This window comes from Trachemys scripta, chromosome 3, assembly GCF_013100865.1.
Source record: "Trachemys scripta elegans isolate TJP31775 chromosome 3, CAS_Tse_1.0, whole genome shotgun sequence".
Lineage (NCBI taxonomy): Eukaryota > Metazoa > Chordata > Testudines > Emydidae > Trachemys > Trachemys scripta.
The window spans coordinates 122,533,592-122,553,069 of NC_048300.1; the positions used below are offsets into that span (position 1 = coordinate 122,533,592).

The 19,478-nt window shown below is 41.3% G+C and overlaps 1 protein-coding gene across 4 annotated transcripts; it reads left to right on the forward strand.

Moving 5' to 3' along the window:
* The first annotated feature begins 1,688 nt into the window (after positions 1 to 1,688).
* On the forward strand, positions 1,689 to 14,855 carry ZBTB24 (zinc finger and BTB domain containing 24). 4 transcript variants are annotated; one of them, XM_034765897.1, is made up of 8 exons: positions 1,691 to 1,899; positions 3,950 to 4,035; positions 4,699 to 5,695; positions 6,170 to 6,337; positions 6,544 to 6,627; positions 7,166 to 7,249; positions 9,635 to 9,716; positions 12,183 to 14,855. In XM_034765897.1, exons 3-8 carry the CDS (start codon positions 4,726 to 4,728, stop codon positions 12,988 to 12,990), a joined length of 2,196 nt encoding a protein of 731 aa, XP_034621788.1. In that variant the 5' UTR covers positions 1,691 to 1,899; positions 3,950 to 4,035; positions 4,699 to 4,725; the 3' UTR covers positions 12,991 to 14,855. The 4 variants fall into 4 exon arrangements, 3 of the variants coding, with proteins under 3 accessions (XP_034621789.1, XP_034621788.1, XP_034621787.1); XM_034765898.1 differs by lacking the exons at positions 3,950 to 4,035; positions 12,183 to 14,855 and adding an exon at positions 9,887 to 10,529 and having other exon boundaries at positions 1,689 to 1,899; XM_034765896.1 differs by lacking the exon at positions 3,950 to 4,035.
* The last annotated feature ends 4,623 nt before the right edge of the window (positions 14,856 to 19,478 follow it).

Below are 19,478 nucleotides of genomic sequence, written 5' to 3' on the forward strand. Positions count from 1 at the left end.
GCGTATCAGAGTATTTATGATTGGCTGGCATAGATTTGATGTAGTTTACTGTAGAAACAAATATTTAGTTTAATATTCATATACAATATGTTTTAGAAATGTAAAGTAGGGAATATTTTGATCAACACTGAAATAAAATTATTAAATATTCTGAAACACTTCACTGAATTTTACAATCTTGTTTTTCCACATAGTCATTTCAGATATTTTCCTGTCTCTCAGTATGTCAGCATTATTAGTACAATAAATGCACTTTTATTACATGCAATGAAACAAGCTTAAATTTACTTTAACACCATTGTACAGTCCGAGGCAGTTAGACACATGACTACATTGATTAACTTGTTCTAGATTTTATACCTACCATTATTTCTGATCATTAACAATGTAACCAATCATTTCAAGGGGGAAAAGGATGTTTAAAAAACCTTTCAGGAAAAATGGTCTATAAAAGAAATCAAGAAGTTTCAAGATACCAGTGTTTTTAAACATATCCAAGCAGAATGCTCTTGGAAATAAGTACCTACAGGTGACATGACATCTGACCACAGTAGTTATTGCCTATTCCTTGAATTGTTTCTACCTAGTTCTTTATGTTTGTACAGCCATATTTGCAATTTACAGTTTAAGGAGGGTGTGAATATAAAACTAAAATATTAAAAAAGTTCTCGAAGATCTTTATCTCAGAAAAACACTAAGAACCTAGCTGTTTTCAGGCCCGTATCATTCTGTTTGAAAGGACTTTTAAAAAGCCTAAAAGAGTCCTGCGGCACCTTATAGACTAACACACATCTAGACATTCTTGCCTGCATATTTATACCTGCCTCTGGAAATTTCCACTACATGCATCTGAGGAAGTGAGTATCCATCCATGAAAGCTTATGCTCCAATATGTCTTAGTCTATGAGTTACCCCAGGACTCTGTCGCTTTTTATAGATCCAGACTAACACAGCTACCCCTCTGATACTTAAACAGCCTAGTTAGTTCTCAAAGCCCAGCTCATGTCTTAGCCGGTTTCTTTCAAGCATTTTCTTTCCACATTTGCTGATTTTTTAAAAAGATGTTTTAAATAAGGCAAGAGCTTTCTAAACTGTGGGCCTAGACTAGCAGGGCGGTGAGCGGATGCAGAGAACGAGCGACCCCTCCTCTGGCGGGAGGCGGCTGAGGTGAGGTCCGCGGTGTTGCACTGGCGGCGGGTCGGGAAGTGGTGACACGAGTGAGATGATTACAAGGCGAGGATCGATGTAGGCTGCAGGGCAGAGACCTGCGGGCCGGGCTGCCTCAGCGGGACCCGCGCGCCCAGGTGCGCGAAGACCGACGCTAGGCCAAGCTCGAAGAAAGCGGTTCCCAAAACCAGGCGGCTGGAGGCCGAGGGAGCGCGCGCGCACCGGAACGTGTCAGTCAGTGGGATGCTGGCCTACGGGGGAAAGGGGGGCGCGCCTTGCCCGAGTTGTGAGCCGGCCCGGGACACACGCAGGCAACGCCCCCAGCCGGCGCCTGACCCACTGCACAGCAAGACGCGGCAGCGCCTTCGGTCCCACAGCCCCTGACCGGACGCGCAGGGCCTCCTCCCCCACAAGCGGGGCGGTGCGGGCCCTACCACGGAACAGGGGCGGGCCCTTTCTAGAGAAGTCCGCGCCTTCCCCCGCGGCGCGCGAGGGGAGGAGCCGAGCGGCTGAGGCACGTTGGCAGAGGGGGCGGGGCCTGTGCTGCCGGCGCCCGGAGCCTTCTCGCAGCCCGCGCCGATTAGCTGTTGCTGCTTTAACGGCCGAGAGGGACGTGCGGGCAACTCGACGCCGTGACGTAGGTTCGTGCCCCTCCCAGGGGGAGGAGAGTGTGGCCGGGCCGGGCCGGACCAGGCGCGGACCCTCCCTGAACGCTGCCTGCGGCTGCCGCTGGTGAGTGAGCCCCGCTGTGCCAAGCCGAGGCGGCCTCGGCCCTCGCCGGGCTGCGGGAGCGGCCAGCGCAGGTCTCCCGGACGGGCCGCAAGAGCCTGTGCGGGACCTGTCTCACCCCCTGGGCAGGCAGGTCTCCCCGACTCTGAGGCTGCTCCGGGCCGGGCGGGTCGCTGGGCTAGAAACCCCCTCGCTGCCGGGCGGATGGTCTGGCCATGCAGCTTGGAAGGGGGCGATGGGCGGGAGCCGGCTCGCTGGAGCGCCGCCAAGGAGTGTCCTGAGCCTGATCCTCCTCCCCACGCCCTGACCCGACCCCCCATCCCCCGCCCCCAAGGGGACCCTTCTCTCCACAGAGTCTGAGAGAGCCCCTAGTCGTAGCGGTTGCCAACACACTAGAGCCAGCCCGTGTGCATGGCCCCCCATCATGCTGTAATGTGGGGACCACAGCCCCTGCTTGCACTGTCCAACATAGCACTTTACATCCCGGGGAGACTTACAGCTTCAGGCTGCTTATGGGGCATGTGTCTCCCCATCTATAAATGGGGAAACTGAGGTGTGGAAAAACGTGATTTGCTCAGAATTAGGGTAAATCAGGACCAGAAGCCGAGGGTAAAACCCTGGAGTCCTGGTTCCCAGAGCCCTGTTCAAATACCTGCAATGACAATCTTATAGCCAAGATCCTCTTGATAAACTGCTCATTGTTTCAGAGAAGGTTTTTTGTTTTTTTTTTTTTTACTTTTGGATGAGATTTGATATACAAGTTAAAATGAATAATTCAGCCTCAATTAAAAAAAACAAAAACAGATGCCAAAAGTCTATTATCCTATTCTGGGCCTGCCATTGAGCTCTGTTCCTTTAATCTCCAGTGTGCTGTTCAGTGCTCATCTCGCTCCCTTTCTGGTTATTTGATATTTAATTAGAGATCCTAGTAGTTTTTTTGACTCCTATACTTCAGGTGTTCTCAAATTTTTTTCACTGTACCCATTTTTATACAGACAATGTCTTGTGGATCACCATCCTCTCCCATTCACAAGTCTGGAAAGGAACTTCTCCCAGGTGGCAGTCATGCAAATCTATGTTACAATTACAACCATTGTTTATATTTAAAATATCCTAATGCTGGATATTTTTATTGTTTTTATTATTTTTAGCTGTCCTAATACATCTTAACAGCTGTAAATGAGGAGAAACTAGCACCATGTAATTAGCCAGCTCTCTGCAGACCACCAGCAACTACTACATGGACCAAAATTTGTCTCATATTTGATCCTATTAGAGAGACAAAGTAGGTGAGGTAATACCTTTTATTGGACCAATTACTCTTGGTGAGAGAGAGATTCTTTTGAGTTACATAGAGCTCTTCTTCATGTCTGGGAAAGATTTTGAGGGTGTTACAGCTAAATACAAGATTGAACAGATAGAATATGTGCTAACTGCTTGTGCTAAACTGGCTGTTGGATCTTGTATTTAGCTGTGACACTGTGTACCTTTCCCAAGCCTGAAGAAGAGCTCTGTGTAGCTCAAAAGCTTGTCTCTCTCACCAACAGAAGTTGGTCCAATAGAAGATGTTATCCCACCCACCTTGTGTCTCTAATATTCTGGGCCCGATATGGCTACAACTGAGACCATATTAGTGTGCCTTCCTGTTCTATATAACCTCCCTTGAGATTGTTTTTTAAAAAACCCAACAAATATTGTTAGGATCTTGCAGTCAGAAAAGTAATGATACCATTGCGTTGCTATGAATGTATACAGTACCTAAATACCTACAAGTATGTGCCGCTTCTGCAAGTTAATGTTGTTACGAGAACCATAAACTTGAATTCCTTGACAATTGTTTAAACATGTAACCTTATTTTACATTTCCTATACGAAAGTTAACTATTTTTATGAATATCACAGGTAGCTAATATATTATATATGGGCAAATTAAAGTTGTTACTGTACAAAACATAATGGTTGCATTCACTGACCACTTTTTGCTTAAACATGCTGTTTTATTTGTTGCCTAAAAGTAGCTTTATTATTTTTGCATTTAATTTCATTCTTTTAGGCTATGCCTGCAATATAGAATTTTACAAAAAAACAAAAACCACAAAGGTTGCTATCACTGGCTTAGCAGAACTGGTGTTTATATAGGTAAGAACCATCATATAAGCAATGCTCTAGCAGCTTCCACCATTTTTACCATTTGTTAGTGCTGTTTCTTTCACAACCACCTCTGGGCTGAGAATAAGTAGGGAAAGGTTTGAAAGAGAATTTTTCAGAAGTTAGGAGCATGTGAAACTAGGGGTAAAAGCATGCCCTTCTTGAAGTCAGTGGGAGTTTTGCTATTGATTTCAGTGGGCCAGGATTTCATCCTAGGTTCTAACAGAAGTCCCATCATAACCCTAACTAAGGTATTTGTGAAAGTGAAAGCTAATAAACTTTTTCTTTCCACTCACTGTCTCATATTTTTTTTTTTTTTTTTTTTTAAGTTCCAAAAGACATTAGTTTCAGATGGGGCAGCCATTTTGGGTACTGAACAGCACGAGGCATATTGGTACTAAATAAATAATAATTGTCAAAAATAGTTTCCATTTCACAAAATTTTTATAGCTCTTCTTAAGTATTTAAAAACTTGGTTTTATTTGAAGGGAAAAAATTATATGTCAGGAGTATTGACTTTTTACAACTAGGTCAGAAGCTTCAGTTTTGGTGCAGAAATTCCTTAGTTATGGAATAAGTTGTAATATTTTGTTTTTTGTAATGCAAACCTCTAAATAGGTTTCTTTTTTCAATAATACTGTTTTACTCTCATAGGTAACTCTTTTCCTGTTTGCAATAAAAATGGCAGAAGCAACTGCTGACCCTCCAGAGAAGCTTATTGTTATCCATTCCAAGGCTCACAGAGATACCATTCTAGCTAATTTTGCGGAACAAAGGAAAAAGAATTTTCTTTGTGATATCACTTTAATAGTAGAGGATGTGCACTTCAGAGCCCACAAAGCTTTACTTGCTGCCAGTAGTGAGTACTTTTCAATGATGTTTGTAGATGAGGGAGAGATAAGCCAGTCAATTTATATGTTGGAGGGAATGATTGCAGACACTTTTGGTGCACTACTGGAATTTATCTACACAGGTTATCTCCAATCCAATGAAAAAAATATGGAACAAATCTTGGCAACTGCACAACTCCTAAAAGTGAATGATTTAGTGTGGGCACATGCAGATTATCAGACCAGCCATAGCCCAAATAATGTATTACCTCTCACATCTAGTAGTGGTGCTTCAGTAGTTGTCTTTGCAAATGACAAGAAAAATGGCGATCCACCAAAGCGAAAACGAGGAAGACCAAGAAAAGTCAAGAATGTTCAAGAGGAAAAATTTGGGACAACTTCTGTTGAAGATGTGCAGCTAAGAGAGAACAATTCAGTGCAAAATAAACAAAATTTTATGAAAAAAGTTGCAGCGGAAGAAACCGTTGTCAGTGAACAAGTTCCAGTAAGGAAAGAAGTGGAAGAAACTGAGCCAGCTTGTGGTTCAGAAGCTGCTGTAGATCTGTCAGCTGAGAAGGATGAGAATTATGATCCTAAATCTCAAGGAATACAGAGCAATCAGAGTCGTTATAGCAAACGTAGGATACGGAGGTCTATCAAGCTAAAAGATTATAAACTTGTTGGTGATGAAGATGTAAAAGTATTGACAAAGAGAACTGATAGAAAAAGAAAACGCACAGGTTCTGAAGCTTGTTGTAAAGAATGTGGCAAAGTGTTTAAATATAATCACTTTTTAGCTATTCATCAGAGAAGTCATACAGGTAGGCATAAAAGACTACCTTTTTGGGGTTAGGGTATGGTAACTTGCTACAATTGGTTTGCATTGTAATTATTCAAATGTTGCTTTATATGTGGTATTGCTAGACACACGCTATATATGTGGTGGATCACCAAGATTTTGTTTCTACTATTTTACTTAATTCTCACCTTCAGAGATTATAATCTTTGTAGTTTACAAACTACAATCTAGTTAATTAAGTTTTTTCCAATGAAAAAATATTAAATTGGATATTGGCAGTGCCTATGCAATGATACTTACAAAGAAATTGATTTTGAATGATTGCTATAAGGAATCTTAGGTTTTTGCTTATATTAATCCTCCTGGTCTACTGAAAATTCATTTTTTAATTGTGATAATGTACTGGTAACAAGATGCATTACAACTTAGAATATTTATTTATAAATTTATTAGTAATAACTCTTTGCTATTTACAGTCTTGGTGCTTTACTTTTAGGAGAACGCCCTTTTAAATGCAATGAATGTGGTAAAGGCTTTTCCCAGAAGCACTCTCTTCAGGTTCATGAGCGGATGCATACTGGAGAGCGACCATATACCTGTACTGTCTGTAGTAAGGCTTTAACAACAAAACATTCTCTTTTGGAACACATGAGCCTACACACAGGTAAGTAATCAAAGACAAATGTAATCTAGCTATATTAAGTATTAGACATTTCAAAACAAACATTTTTGCTCAGTATTTTATTTTTAAAGCAAGTGTTAGCTATTTTACAGCATAAGAGTCTGTTATACAGAAATGTTAGTTATGTTTTAGCTTAATTTTTGGAATTTAATTATTTGTATTTTTAGGAATATTAATTTTTATTACAGGACAGAAGGCTTTTACATGTGATCAGTGTGGGAAGTATTTTAGCCAAAAGAGACAACTGAAGAGTCATTACCGAGTGCACACAGGTATAACAAGGCTGGTGGGGGAGGATGGGAGGGCTGCCTGACTTTCTCCCTCCTCCCCTTCCCTTATCATCATCAGTTAGACTGTCATCTGATCACCAGAGATGAGTAGTAAAAGTAGTATCATCACTGTCTGTTGTCAATATTGTGCTTTGTGTTGTTCTGCTACTCCTTTGGCTGAATGGTATTGATAGCTTTAAAAGGAGTCCCTACCAATTTTGTTTTAGAAAGATGGTGACTGGATAATAGGCATGTAAAGTGGAGAGGAACTAAGGAAAAGGGAAGTGGTAGATTCCTGATGGGAATCAGGAGTTAAAACAACCAGCGTCCTTTCTTCACTGATGGAATTAACTGGGGAAATGGAATAGAATTATGCTGCCATTTCTAGTGATGTGCAGCAACAGAAATAACTGGTGAATCGTTGTTGTCTTTATATATTATATTAAAGTGGTTATTTTACAGGGAAGTGCTTTAACAAAGATCACTGAAGAAATACAGGGGATCACTTATGCACTGACACTTTTTTTATTATTGCGACAAGGCCATTCATTGCCGGAATGTAACCAGTGTCATCGCAAATTCATGGATGCAGCTCAGTTAAAGAAACACCTAAGAACACATACAGGTATATATTACACACCATTTTTCTTTTAAGGAATGCTAAGACCAACTTGTTGGCTGTGATGGGGTTCACATACCCCATCCCTGGTTGGTAGGGAGATATCCATTAAGTGTGCAGTGATGTTCTGGCTCCTGATGAGGAGGTATGCCCCCTAGGAATGGCCACAGGTATTTGTAACCAGTGCAAAAGAGAGGGTCATGTGGAGGCAGCCTGAAAGCAATGTCTACTAGAAGATTGGCTGCTTTTCTCACAGAGATGAGAAAGTGCTGGGAGGCTCTCCAATAGTACAGTCCTGGATGAGGACTGAGTCAGGCTGATGGAGAGCCAGGTGGTGTTAGGAACCTACTCCCTGCAATCCAAGAACAGAGAAGGCTGCTCCCAGAGGTCTTGAGGGATGGATTATTTGTGAACTCTGTTGACCAGTACAAGTGTTATTTATTTTATTATGTTATAATAAACTAGACTTCGAGCAGGGGAACGTAATTTGAACTACATAGGATGTATGTTGCTTGGAGAGTCGGAGGGTAAGCTGAGGCAGACTGACTCTCCCATGATGGTTAAGCATAACCTTCCAAGAAAGTAATTCATGCCTTGGCCCCATGCCATTCCTGGAAGTGGCCAACATGTCCGGCAGTGGCTCCTGGGGGTGGGGTGGGGCAGAAGGCTCCGCTGCGCGCTGCCCTCGCCTTCGGGTACCACCCCGGAAGCTTCCATTGGCCGCAGTTCCGGCCAATGGGAGCTGCGGGGGGTGGAATCTGCAAGTGAGGGCAGCGCACAGAGTCCCTTGCCCCGCCTCCCACAGGGGGGGCAGCCGTAGTGCCGGCTGCTTCCGGGAGCAGCACTGGGCTAGGGTAGGAAGGCAGGGAGCCTGCCTTAGCCCCACTGCACCGCGGGGTGGATTGAAAGCCCTAATGGGATGGATCTAGCCCACGGGGAGTAGTTTACCTTCCCTTGATCTAGGCACTACAGAGAAATGTTATGTTACTTTCCATTCACTTTCTTTGCTTTGCCAGTTTGTGACACTGTCTTGCTGCTATGCAGCTTTTTATCATTGCATTTAATCCCTCTGGCTAGCTCCATGTAGGAAGAGTAATTCAGTACACAGTAAAATCCCAGTTTACCCAAACTCCTGTTAACTGAAGTTCCTTTGTATTCCCTGGAGTTGGCACTGCTTCACAGTGGTCAAGGTGTGTTATGGTCTAGCTTAGGGGCAGGCAAGCTTTTTGGCCTGAGGGCCGCATCAGGTTTCGTAAATTGTATCAAGGGCTGGTTAGGGGAGGGGTCGTGGCCTGTCCCGCCCCCCAATCTGTGCCTCCCCCCTGGACTCCTGCCCCATCCAACCCCCCCTGTTCCCTGACGGCCCCTCTGGGACCCCAGCCTCTTCCACACACACCCACTCCCTGTCCCCTGACTGCCCCGGACCCCTGCCTCCCCATCCAACCCCTCCTCTCAATCCTGACAGCCCTCCTCTCCCCCCCCACCCCCCGGGACCCCTGCCCCATCCAACCACCCCTTCTCCCTGTCCCCTGACTGCCCCTGGAACCCCTGCCTCTGATTGCCTCCCTGTCCAACTCCTCCTCCTTCCTGACTGCCCCCTGGGACCCCTGCCACCATTCAACCCTGTTTCCCCCCGATCACCATCCACATCCACACCCCTGCCCACCACTCTGAACTCCCCTGCCCTCTATCTAACCCCCCCACTCCCTGTCCCCTTACCGCGCTGCCAGGAGCACTGGTGGCTGGCAGCGCTACAGCTGCCGCCACTGCGCAGCACAGAGCACCGGGTCAGGCTGGGCTCTGCAGCTGTGCTGCCCCAGGAGCTCAAAGCCCCACCACCGAGAGCCTTGCGCTGGCAGCAGAGTGAGCAAGCTGAGGCTGCGGGGGACAGCAGCAGAGATGCCGGGGGCTAGCCTCCTGGGCCAGGAGCTCGGGGGCTGGGCAGGACGGTCCCGCGGGCCCACCCCGGTCTAGCTGGAATGCAGCCTCTTTGAAAGCCATGCTTTCTCAAACTAGAAGCATAAGAATTTCAATTTGTTTATTCCTGAGTTAGCAAGCATGAATAACTTGCTTTTACACTGGTTAGTGTGCATAATGGTGATTTCGTAGAACTTGCTGTAATTATGAGCAGGCAGTCTGACCTATTGGATAGAGCACGGGAGCTCTGAAGACATGGGTTCTATTCCAGGCTCAGCCACTGGTTCACCTGGGTGACCTTGAGCAAGTCAGTTCACTGCTTTCTCTGTTTCCCCATCTGTAATATGTAGCTAATAATACTTAAAGTGCTTTTAGATGTACTGATGAAAAGAGCTATATGAGAGCCTGGTGGTGGTATTGATTATTACAGTAATTATAACTTATGAGTGTACAACAAACTATCTTTTTTTGTAGGTGAGAAGCCATTTACTTGTGAAATCTGTGGCAAGTCATTCACAGCAAAAAGTTCTCTTCAGACTCACATCAGAATCCACAGGTACCGTATAGTTTTGCTGTTTATTTTTTAAAGTGATTTATTTAGGAAGTTTAACAGGTTTAAAATTCTTGTCATATAAATGTCAAAGATAAAACAATCATTACAACAGTGAACTTTTGTTTAGTGAAATATACAGTAATATAATGATTGGATCTCTCTCTATTTAACAGGTTGTTACCTTATTACAGGATGAGCATCTTTACGCTACCCAAGAAGTGCATGATTTTTATTAAATTGGGTGAATCTCTCATATGCAACTTCTAATCAAGTAGCTGTCATATGGCTTATATGACACTAGTAACCATTGCTCCTTAGCTGCACTTACTTGATGTGTGGGTACTGATTGATTACTAAATGCTGTGAATAGCATATATTTGTTTTTTATTAAAATTTATTAACCCACTTTTGTGCAGCATATTTGAATCAGTGTAAAATTTTGCAGATTTTAATGAGGAAATTAATCAATGAATGAGTCCCATATCATATTTTCATGGTGGTTTTTACATTTTGAAGTGTTAGTAGGTAGCATTCTGATAACTAATCTAGGCATGCTGTAAGGCTCTCCTCTCTGACAGAGTATTTCCACTATAATTGATGTGGTGGTGGTGGTGATGATGATTTAACCAGAGGAGAGTAGGAAAGTCTCTAAAGTACACTAGTGACCTTGTCATGTAGTTTTAATTTATCTGGGAAGCTTTTAGGTTCTACAGAAAACCCAAGTAAGTTAGAGCCAGTAATTTAGGTTGCATTTTTTAGAATGGATGCAATTTCTTTCCTAGTACAGTATTACAAGTAATGCCTACGATTTCTATAGCTGAGAGATTAGGTTGGGTGGGGGGGGGGGATTCTTTTCAGTTTTATTTGGTACGTTTGGCAACATTTTGCATAGTCAGTTTCTCCTGTTGTATTTGTAGATCTCTCTCTCTCAGCTAAAGAGGAGAAAAAAATTAAACAAAATGGGTACACCTGTGTTTTAAAAGTCAGGTATCAGACCTTACACCTGAAATGTATGCCATGTATCATGACATCAATCTGCTTTATTTTATATTTCTTTCCCTTTAAAATCACAATGTACTGGATTAATTTCAATAGTAAACTTGCATCACTGTTCAAATGATGGATGCACAATTTCTAATTTTGTATTTGATTACTGCATGGGTGTAAATGTTATGAAGGTTCAGAAACATTTTGCTTGTGGAAGAGGGTTTTAGTGCTCATGAAATATACCAGTTTAATTCTAGTGTTACTGCAATACAAATATTTTTTTTAAGGGGAGAAAGCTACTGTTTAATTACCTCATAAGGGTGTTTTGAGGTTATATTCATGTTTGCAAAGTGTTCAAATACTGCTACAAAGAGCTCCATAGAAAAGTCTATAAACAAATCCTTGATATCAGAAATAGCCAATAAGGGTCTCAGTGCCACTTCGGAAGGGGTGTGTGTGTGTGTAGCGTGGACACTGCAGGGACTGAAATGAGATCACCCGTTTATTTCACATAAGCAACTAAATAGCAGTTGAACATAATACTAGTTTCTGTAAAATGTAAACTATTACATTTGGCCTTAAGCGTTTGATATAGATTATAATGCCTTGTTGTAATCTTATGGTGTACAGATATTAGTGCTTGTTTTGGCATAAAAACCTCGAGAAATTTTTAGGATTTACTGTGTGTGTGTATGTATGTATGTATTTATATACACACACGCGCGCGCACACTGTGTGCAATCTGACCAATTTATTTCCAATATGGAAGTGTAAATATTTCATGTTCTTTAGTATTTTCAAATGTGTGTTAAAATGTGCATTGTTTACATAGAATTCTGCTTAACACTTTAAAGCGAAAAATGCAATAAATTGTGGAGAAAATTAGGCAGAGAGCTGGGGGAAAGTTTACTGTAGGTAGACTTGGGGTGATAAACTGTCTTAAACTTTAGACTGATTTTTGCAGAAATATCTTATGATCAGCTTTCCTCTGTTTTTATATATATAAAAAAAAGGAACTGTCAAACCCTGTTTATACGTTGAAGGGACAAAATAAATGCAAATTAAAATTAATCTTTAATGATAGATGCTAGTAAAGATATAAAATAGATGAATTCTCTTATCACTTCAGTTTTTATGTCCCCACCCCCTTCCCATTTTGTCAAACCAGGGCTTCATAAAACTGAAAACCTCAATATTTCTGTATGAAGGTGGTCCTGTTAACTCTTGAATGTGAACAAATTAGGGGAAACTTTATCACAGTATTGTGCAATTCTTAAAAGTAAAACCTAGAAAATGTAGCACTGAATATTTTTCTTACATGACTGCCTGTAAGCACTACAATAGTATAGCAGAGATTATTATTATTTATTATTAGTGGTGGTGGTATTGTATTTATTATGAGTCATGTGCCAGGTAATACCTTGCAGAAAGCAGTAATCTCAGCATTAATATTTCTGATCAAGTTAAAATATTCTCTTACAGAGGAGAAAAGCCATATTCTTGTGGTATATGTGGAAAATGTTTCTCGGATTCCAGTGCAAAGAGGAGACACTGTATCTTACACACAGGCAAAAAGCCTTTCTCCTGCCCAGAGTGTAATTTGCAGTTTGCACGCTTGGACAATTTGAAGTCTCATTTGAAAATTCACAGCAAAGAAAAACAATTGCAAGAATCAAGCAGTGCTCCTAGCAGCAGCAATAGCTCAGAGGAGGTCAGAAACATTCTTCAGCTGCAGCAATATCAACTGTCCACATCTGGAGGACAAGAGATTCAGTTGCTTGTCACAGATTCAGTACATAATATAAATTTTATACCTGGTCATAATCAAGGTATTAGTATTGTTACTGCTGAGAACTCCCAAAATATGACAACAGGCCAGGCTGCTGCTAATCTTACGCTACTCACTCAGCCACCACAACAGCTGCAGAACTTGCTTCTTGCAGCCCAGCAGGAACAAGTAGAACAAATCCAAAGTATCAGTATGATGGAGAACCAAATAGAGACTACACAATCTGAACAAATGCATGTCATCACTCTTTCAAAGGAAGCACTAGCACATCTTCATGCCCATCAGGGGCAAACTGAAGAACTTCATCTAGCAGCAGGAGCTCAGCACATGCAGCTGACCCAAGAACCTAGTCGTCAGTCTCATACTAACCAAGATGCAGTCCAGTCCCATCAAATTAGTGAAGAACAGAACCAAAATGTACACATTTCTGAATCACATCCGCAATCTTTGTCCATAAACCACCCATCTCATGAGCATCAGATTCAAGGTCAGGCTTTTTGAAATACAAGTTAGCGTTGCTTCCTTTTAAATCCTTGTTTGCCTTCTGGGAACTGGGCTGAAGTGTGCTGTTCGTTCAGGCAATGACCTATGCATATCACATTTCACTTGCTGCAGCAGATTATCTATTTGAAGTTGTATTTATTGGTGATCTTGATGGATGGCTTTGTTTCCTTTATTTTAATCCATTTATTTTTAGGGTTTTATTGCTCTAGATGTCTGTTGATCAACAAGCATGGCTTCTCTGCAGGGGTCAAAATGACTGTTATCTGAACTATAAATGTCAAGGTAACCAATATTTTTTTCACAACATTGACACCACATGTCTTATACTTAATGAGCTTTCTCTCTCTAGGTAAATATATAATTTTCAGTGTGACCATTCCCCTAAGTGCATTTTAATTCATTGAATACCAAATTTGCTCCTGCTTTTGATTGAAATTGGTGCACTCATAGACTGGCTCTGGTTCACTGTTTCTGTTTACTGTGTTGTACAATTCCTGCTCACCAAACAAATGTTTAAATCAGTGCACTTAATATAGAGGCAATGAGATGTAGTGGCTAGATGGACTACTGGAAAGCTTGAGTGCTAATCTTGGCGCTGCTACTGACTTGTGTGACCTTGGGCAAGACACTTAACCTCTCAGTGCCTTAGTTTCCTCATCTAAAAATGGGGATAATGCTTAACCACCTTTGCAAAGCACTTTGAAGATCTTCTAATGTAAGGCGCTATAGATGTGCAAAGTGTGTGGTTGGGTTTTTTTCCTGACAAAACAGTCTTAGTTTAGGAGCCAGTTTATATTTTAAAATCATTATTTTTATATTTTGAAAGCAGAAAGTCACATTACTTTTAATAAGGTAATATTTGTTCTTTGTTGTGACTGAAACAGTGAATAAAATCACTCCAGAACATGAGCTACAAAATGGCGCATCTCTTAATAGATTTTTAAAATAGTGCAACTTTTTGTTGACTAGATTAGATGTGTGCAGTTTACATTACTAATGCCTGACTTCTAGTGGAGAAGTGCTGAAATAGTATTGAAAAGACATCCCAGAAAGAGAAGCTGGGGAAGAGCATGGCTCTACAGCTTGGGGTTCAGTTACTAATGATCTGTTACTTAATGCACTGGTATGTAAAAATCCTGATAAAATATCATATGGCCAGCTACAGCAGTTTGAAGGTTGAGGCTGGGGTTAAAAATGCCATGTGATTTAAATAGGTATCTCCTATTTCTAGTTTTAAACATGACAAAAACCAACTTCTGTCCTTAATATTTATATTGGATTTTTTTCAAAGGAAGTTTCCTATGTAATTGGCTATATGCACCATTGGCTAGACAGAAAGCCATTGGTATGAAATTTCATTTCTTGGTGTTTGCTTTGTATCTGCAAGATAGCTTTCAGCAAGCTACTGAGAATGTTACTGTAATTTGGGTAAAAAGTATATCTGTTTCTCCACAGAGCTGTACCAACTTTTAAGTAAGTTGATGTGAGGAGGGGAGACAATGGGGGAGGGGAGAAACCAATTTTAATTCTAAAAATGACTCAGCTATTTAACCTCCAACTGTAAAACTATTGTGGTGTTTAACCTGATTCATTACCTAAATTCCATCACAAAATGGAGAAATACTGTCTATATATGTAATGTAGAAAGCCATTAACAAAAGAGAAATAGAATATAATGTAACTGTAATCCAGAAGCTAAAGATTTTGATGTTGCAAGAACCTAAAAGTTTAATTTTATTTTTTCATCTGTTTTGTCTGGGGAAAATATTATTTAACATTTAAATAATCTTTACATAGTAAAATAGTTGTGCTTGTTATACCATTGCAAAATAAAATTTGAGTCTTAAATATTGCAGCATATATAAAATGCTGTCTCGAGTTTTCACTTTACAATTGTATGGCGCTTCCCCTAGAGAAGCGATAGCAACTTTTATAACCTACATTTCTGGTTTATTCAGGATTGAGTCATGCTTATTATTATGTAAATTCCTAAATGTTTTGCAGAGCAAACTGATCAGTTTTCTGAGATTAAATTCTAGAAGATTGTATAATGAAAAAATGTTGGTTATTCAAGTTCAAGAAAGAGCATATATACTGAACTTTTAATCTTTCAATTGGTGGCTAAAAAGTCACTCATGATAGTACAAACTTATGGTAGTGGTTACTAGATATTGCCCGCACAAGAAGAGGCTTTCATTTTTATTGCATACGTTTCAATTTGTAAAACTAAGAACTGAGCAGGCCACCATCTGTGGATAGCAGGACAATGATTCTCTTTAATTTTGCTTTGTCTGTTGCTTTAAAAAAAAATTGCTGTCAGTCCTTTGTTTCTGCTAGTTCCTGAGGATGGGAATCCATGTTTTGCTCATTTCCTTTAATTCTACCTTTCTCTTTACCACTAATTTTTTAATAGTAATTTCCACCCTGGAAAGAAATTAGTGCAACTTACTGCGTGTACGCCTGAATCTTTTTGAAAATAATGCCTAATGCATTTGACTCTTGGACCTGGAAAAATCCCCTTTAGCTTCAGCTCTCAGTTCAGAGTGACTCCCTGGTTGTACCTGGCTAATGCATCAGGTAGAGTGGTTAAAAAACAAATGTCTCCAAATATTTCTGCTGTCAAACTAATACTTTTTTTTTTATATGACTTAACTACCTTACATATTTTTCAGTCTTGGTAAAAAGTGAGAGAGACTTGCCATGTTAAGATGAGTTTTTGGTTTTGGGATGTTGTCAGGATAATATTCCCATAATTAAGGTAAATGCAATATGCACAGTTACCACGCTAGTGCATAGAAGATTAGAATTCCGTTTTGAGATTCGAGTCTCTGCTAAAACCACTCTAACTTAAGCTTTTGTTTTGTCATTATTTTCACAACTTTGCCTCGTTAAAGGGACACAGTCAGATTTTATATATTTTTTTTTAAATGTCCTTACATGTGATTGCAGGTTCAAGCCTTTCACCAAGAATCAGTCCTATACAGTTCAAACACAGCTGGCAATAGAAGATGCCTGTTGCTTTTACTCAATTTGTAAAATATCTAGCACACTTGGATGCTATGTAAATAGTAACACTTGTACTGGTAGAGATTGTCCTTCAAATTTCAAGTTTAAAAAAAAAAAAAATCTTCTCTTGATCTTGGAAAACTGTCCAGGTAAAAATGAAATATAAAATGGAGCTTTCACTGTTCAGTGTGTATTTTCTACTAATTTGCCACTACAGTCCGTGCAACAGTGGCACAGGAGAATCTCTTTGATATCATGGTCAAAACAAAAAGGTTTCAAGAGTATAGTGTGTGTGTGTGTGTGTGTGTGTGTGTGTGTGTGTGTGTAGTTCCATTTAGGAACACAGAAATTATCAGAACAGAAGGCCCTCTAATGTAGCATCCTGTTTCCAACAGTGGGTAGTACCAGTTGCTTCATAGGATTGGGTACAAGAATGGGATAACCATCCCATTAATGAAAGTTTCATCCTAACTTCCATTATGTAGAGGTTTGCTTTTAAAACTCTGGTATTCTTGTTTACTTATTCTTCCTTTTTGTAATTCTGGATGTTCTTGTTACCTATATAAATGACCAGTTTGTTCTTGAATCCCACCAAGTTCTTGATTTCAGGGATATCCTATGACATTGAGTTCCACGGCCTAATTTTGTTGTCTGAAAAAGTATTTCAGTTGAAATTTGTTGCCTGTCAATTTCATTGACTGTCTTCTTGTTCTTGCATTATAAACATCTGATCTACCTTCTATTTACTTTTCATTCTTTTAAAAATAAGTACTGTACAGCACAATTTCTTCAGTATCCACAAAGAAGCAGATTGCCAAGGGAAATATTTTTTTGCATAGATAGATTTTTATTCCAATAAACAATTCAGACCTATACCTTACTATGAATAGGCCTGCAAGACAACGAATGCCAGGTGTGCCATTCTCCATTCTGGAAATGGATCATTGAAATGTATTGAGCTGAATTTTTTTTCCTGTCAGTCATCCTGATTTAACATTGCTATTTGGCACAGTGCTGAAATGGATTGTACTGTATGTAATTTGCAAAATGATGTGAGTCTGAAAAATGCTATATAAAACCAGATTCTGTCTTTTGCTTGTAACATAGAGGGAGTGAGTATTTATAAAAACAACAAAAAAAGTCTTGTTTATAGGAGTGCCATTATAGTAACAATCTAGAATTGTCATACTTTGGTAATGCACAGATGATAATGGTTACGCTTGTTTGGTTAATTTGTTACCCTTTGTGTGGTTTTTTTTTTGTTTTTTGTTTGTTGTTTTTTTTTATTCTTTTAATTTAAAGGGGGGGGACAGTATGTCTGTAACTAATTACATCGTGTGTGTGTGTGTGTGTGTGTGTGTGTGTGTGTGTAAAAATTACCTTGGTCACTACCCTCGGCGCCAAGAGAGTCATGTTGTTTGTTGGGCTGCTGTATCGCCGGTGCCGAGGTGATAGCTGGCGCTGAGGCCTGAGCAGCAGGCGGAGGTATCAGTGGCGTCTCTGGTGCCAGCTGCTGCAAGGGGGCGAAGGATGCTGACATGACTGATGCCGACCTGGATCTCGATGCCTGGCTCTGACCCTAGGCTTGATGATATGCCCAGAGAGTCCAAAAGGGCCACAGAGCTGGTGGTTGCCATTGAGGTGACCACAGCGCCAGAAGAGGCTGGCGATGTTGCCAAGATCTAGACCTCCTGCTGCTGGACCTATCTGAACGATAGGACTCCACCTCCGACTCAGAGCAGTACTGGGTGGTGCCAGGCCTCTGGGTATTAGTGCGGTCTCTCCACGTTGGTGGCCAGCACCGGGGAATGGCACAGTGGAGATGGGGAGTGGTGTGACCTCATCGCCAGCTTGCCCCTAGATTGGATAGGTGGTCGGGTTATCACTGGTGCCTCGTCCCTCCTTGGAGAAGGTGGTGCCATCAGGTGAATAAGGTCCTGCACCACCTCAAAAGTCTCTGGAGTTGAGGGGAGTTGAATGTCCTGGTCACAATGGTCCGGAGAACGGTAGTGGTCCGGACTCAACTGGACTTCTTGCAGGGCAGTAGTCAACAAGCCCCTGGGAGGCACTAGGCCCGAAGTAGACTGTATGGGCTGAGCCCTACCTGCTTCTGGCTCCTTAGGCTTAGGAGAGGGAAGAGCACCTCCTCTCCTGCCTCTTTTTTTCCTGGGGCACTGGGGACAAAGATTGGTGCCTGCCAGAAGTTTTATGTTCGGTGCCGTGTCAGTGCCAGGAGTCCTTAGCCTACTTTCTTGGTGCCAGCTCGCGCGGCATTTGCACCGGTGTGCTGCACACGCAGAAGGAGGCATTCGGCATGGGCTCTGCCGACCCGGGATCGAACTATGGATGGAGGGCTGCTTCCATGAGGAAAATTCCGAGTCTCTGCTCACAATCCTTAAGGGTCCTCAGCCGAAACCCCTTACAAATGCGGCACTTGTCCTTTTGGTGACTCTCGTCAAGGCGCTTCAAACAAGAAGTGTGCGGGTCACTTGATTGGAGTAGACATGAATAGCACATCTTGAAGAACAACAGTTACGAAGAAGGTGAGTAGCTATTTTTTACTTCCTGTAATGCAGTTCTCTATCTTGAAATTACAGGAAGACCTTCAACACTTCAGAAACCTCCAGTAAAAGGTAGAGATGGTTTTAAAAAAAACTGATCTGTTTCTAAAATAATACTCAATTGAAAAAGTTAGACTGCAAAGTTGAAGCATTGCACGATTTTATATACTAAATTAACTATATTGCAACACTTAAGCTTAAATGAGGATAGGCTGGAGCATCAGCCATATCCACCAAGCTTTAACCTCGCTTGGCTGAAGACAGGTTTGTTTAAGTTTTTAGAAAGATGCATCAGTTCGTGGACATACAAAAGGGAGACTTCTGTAATCTAAACAGAAGCACAATTAGCAAATGTGTGTAAATTTAGTTTTTAATATGCTATTGAATGCTAAATTGGATCCCTCCTTAAGTTTCATTCTTGAATATATTCCGGATACCAGGATGTTACCTGGTAACAAGGCAGCGTGGTTCCAATATGCAACTTTGGTCAATAAAAGTGAATCCTGCAGAAATGAAAAAGTCAGTTCCCACCAAATATTGATCTGTGGCTGTTATATGGCTAACCTAACAAATTGTGGGGGGGAGGGATAGCTCAGTGGTTTGAGCATTGGCCTGCTAAACCCAGGGATGTGAGTTCAGTCCTTGAGGGGGCCACTTAGGGATCTGGGGCAAAATCAGTACTTGGTCCTGCTAGTGAAGGCAGGGGGCTGGACTCGATGACCTTTCAAGGTCCCTTCCAGTTCTAGGAGATAGGATAATTGGTATGCTGCGGAAAGGGAATGCCCAAAAAATTCAAAGCAATTTGGGCTGAATTTTTAGAGATCTAGGATTAACACAGACCCTGAATATAGTTATGTTACTTCCCCTTCCTTTATCCTAACCATCTTCATTTACTTTTGTGTAGTATTATGAATCTGG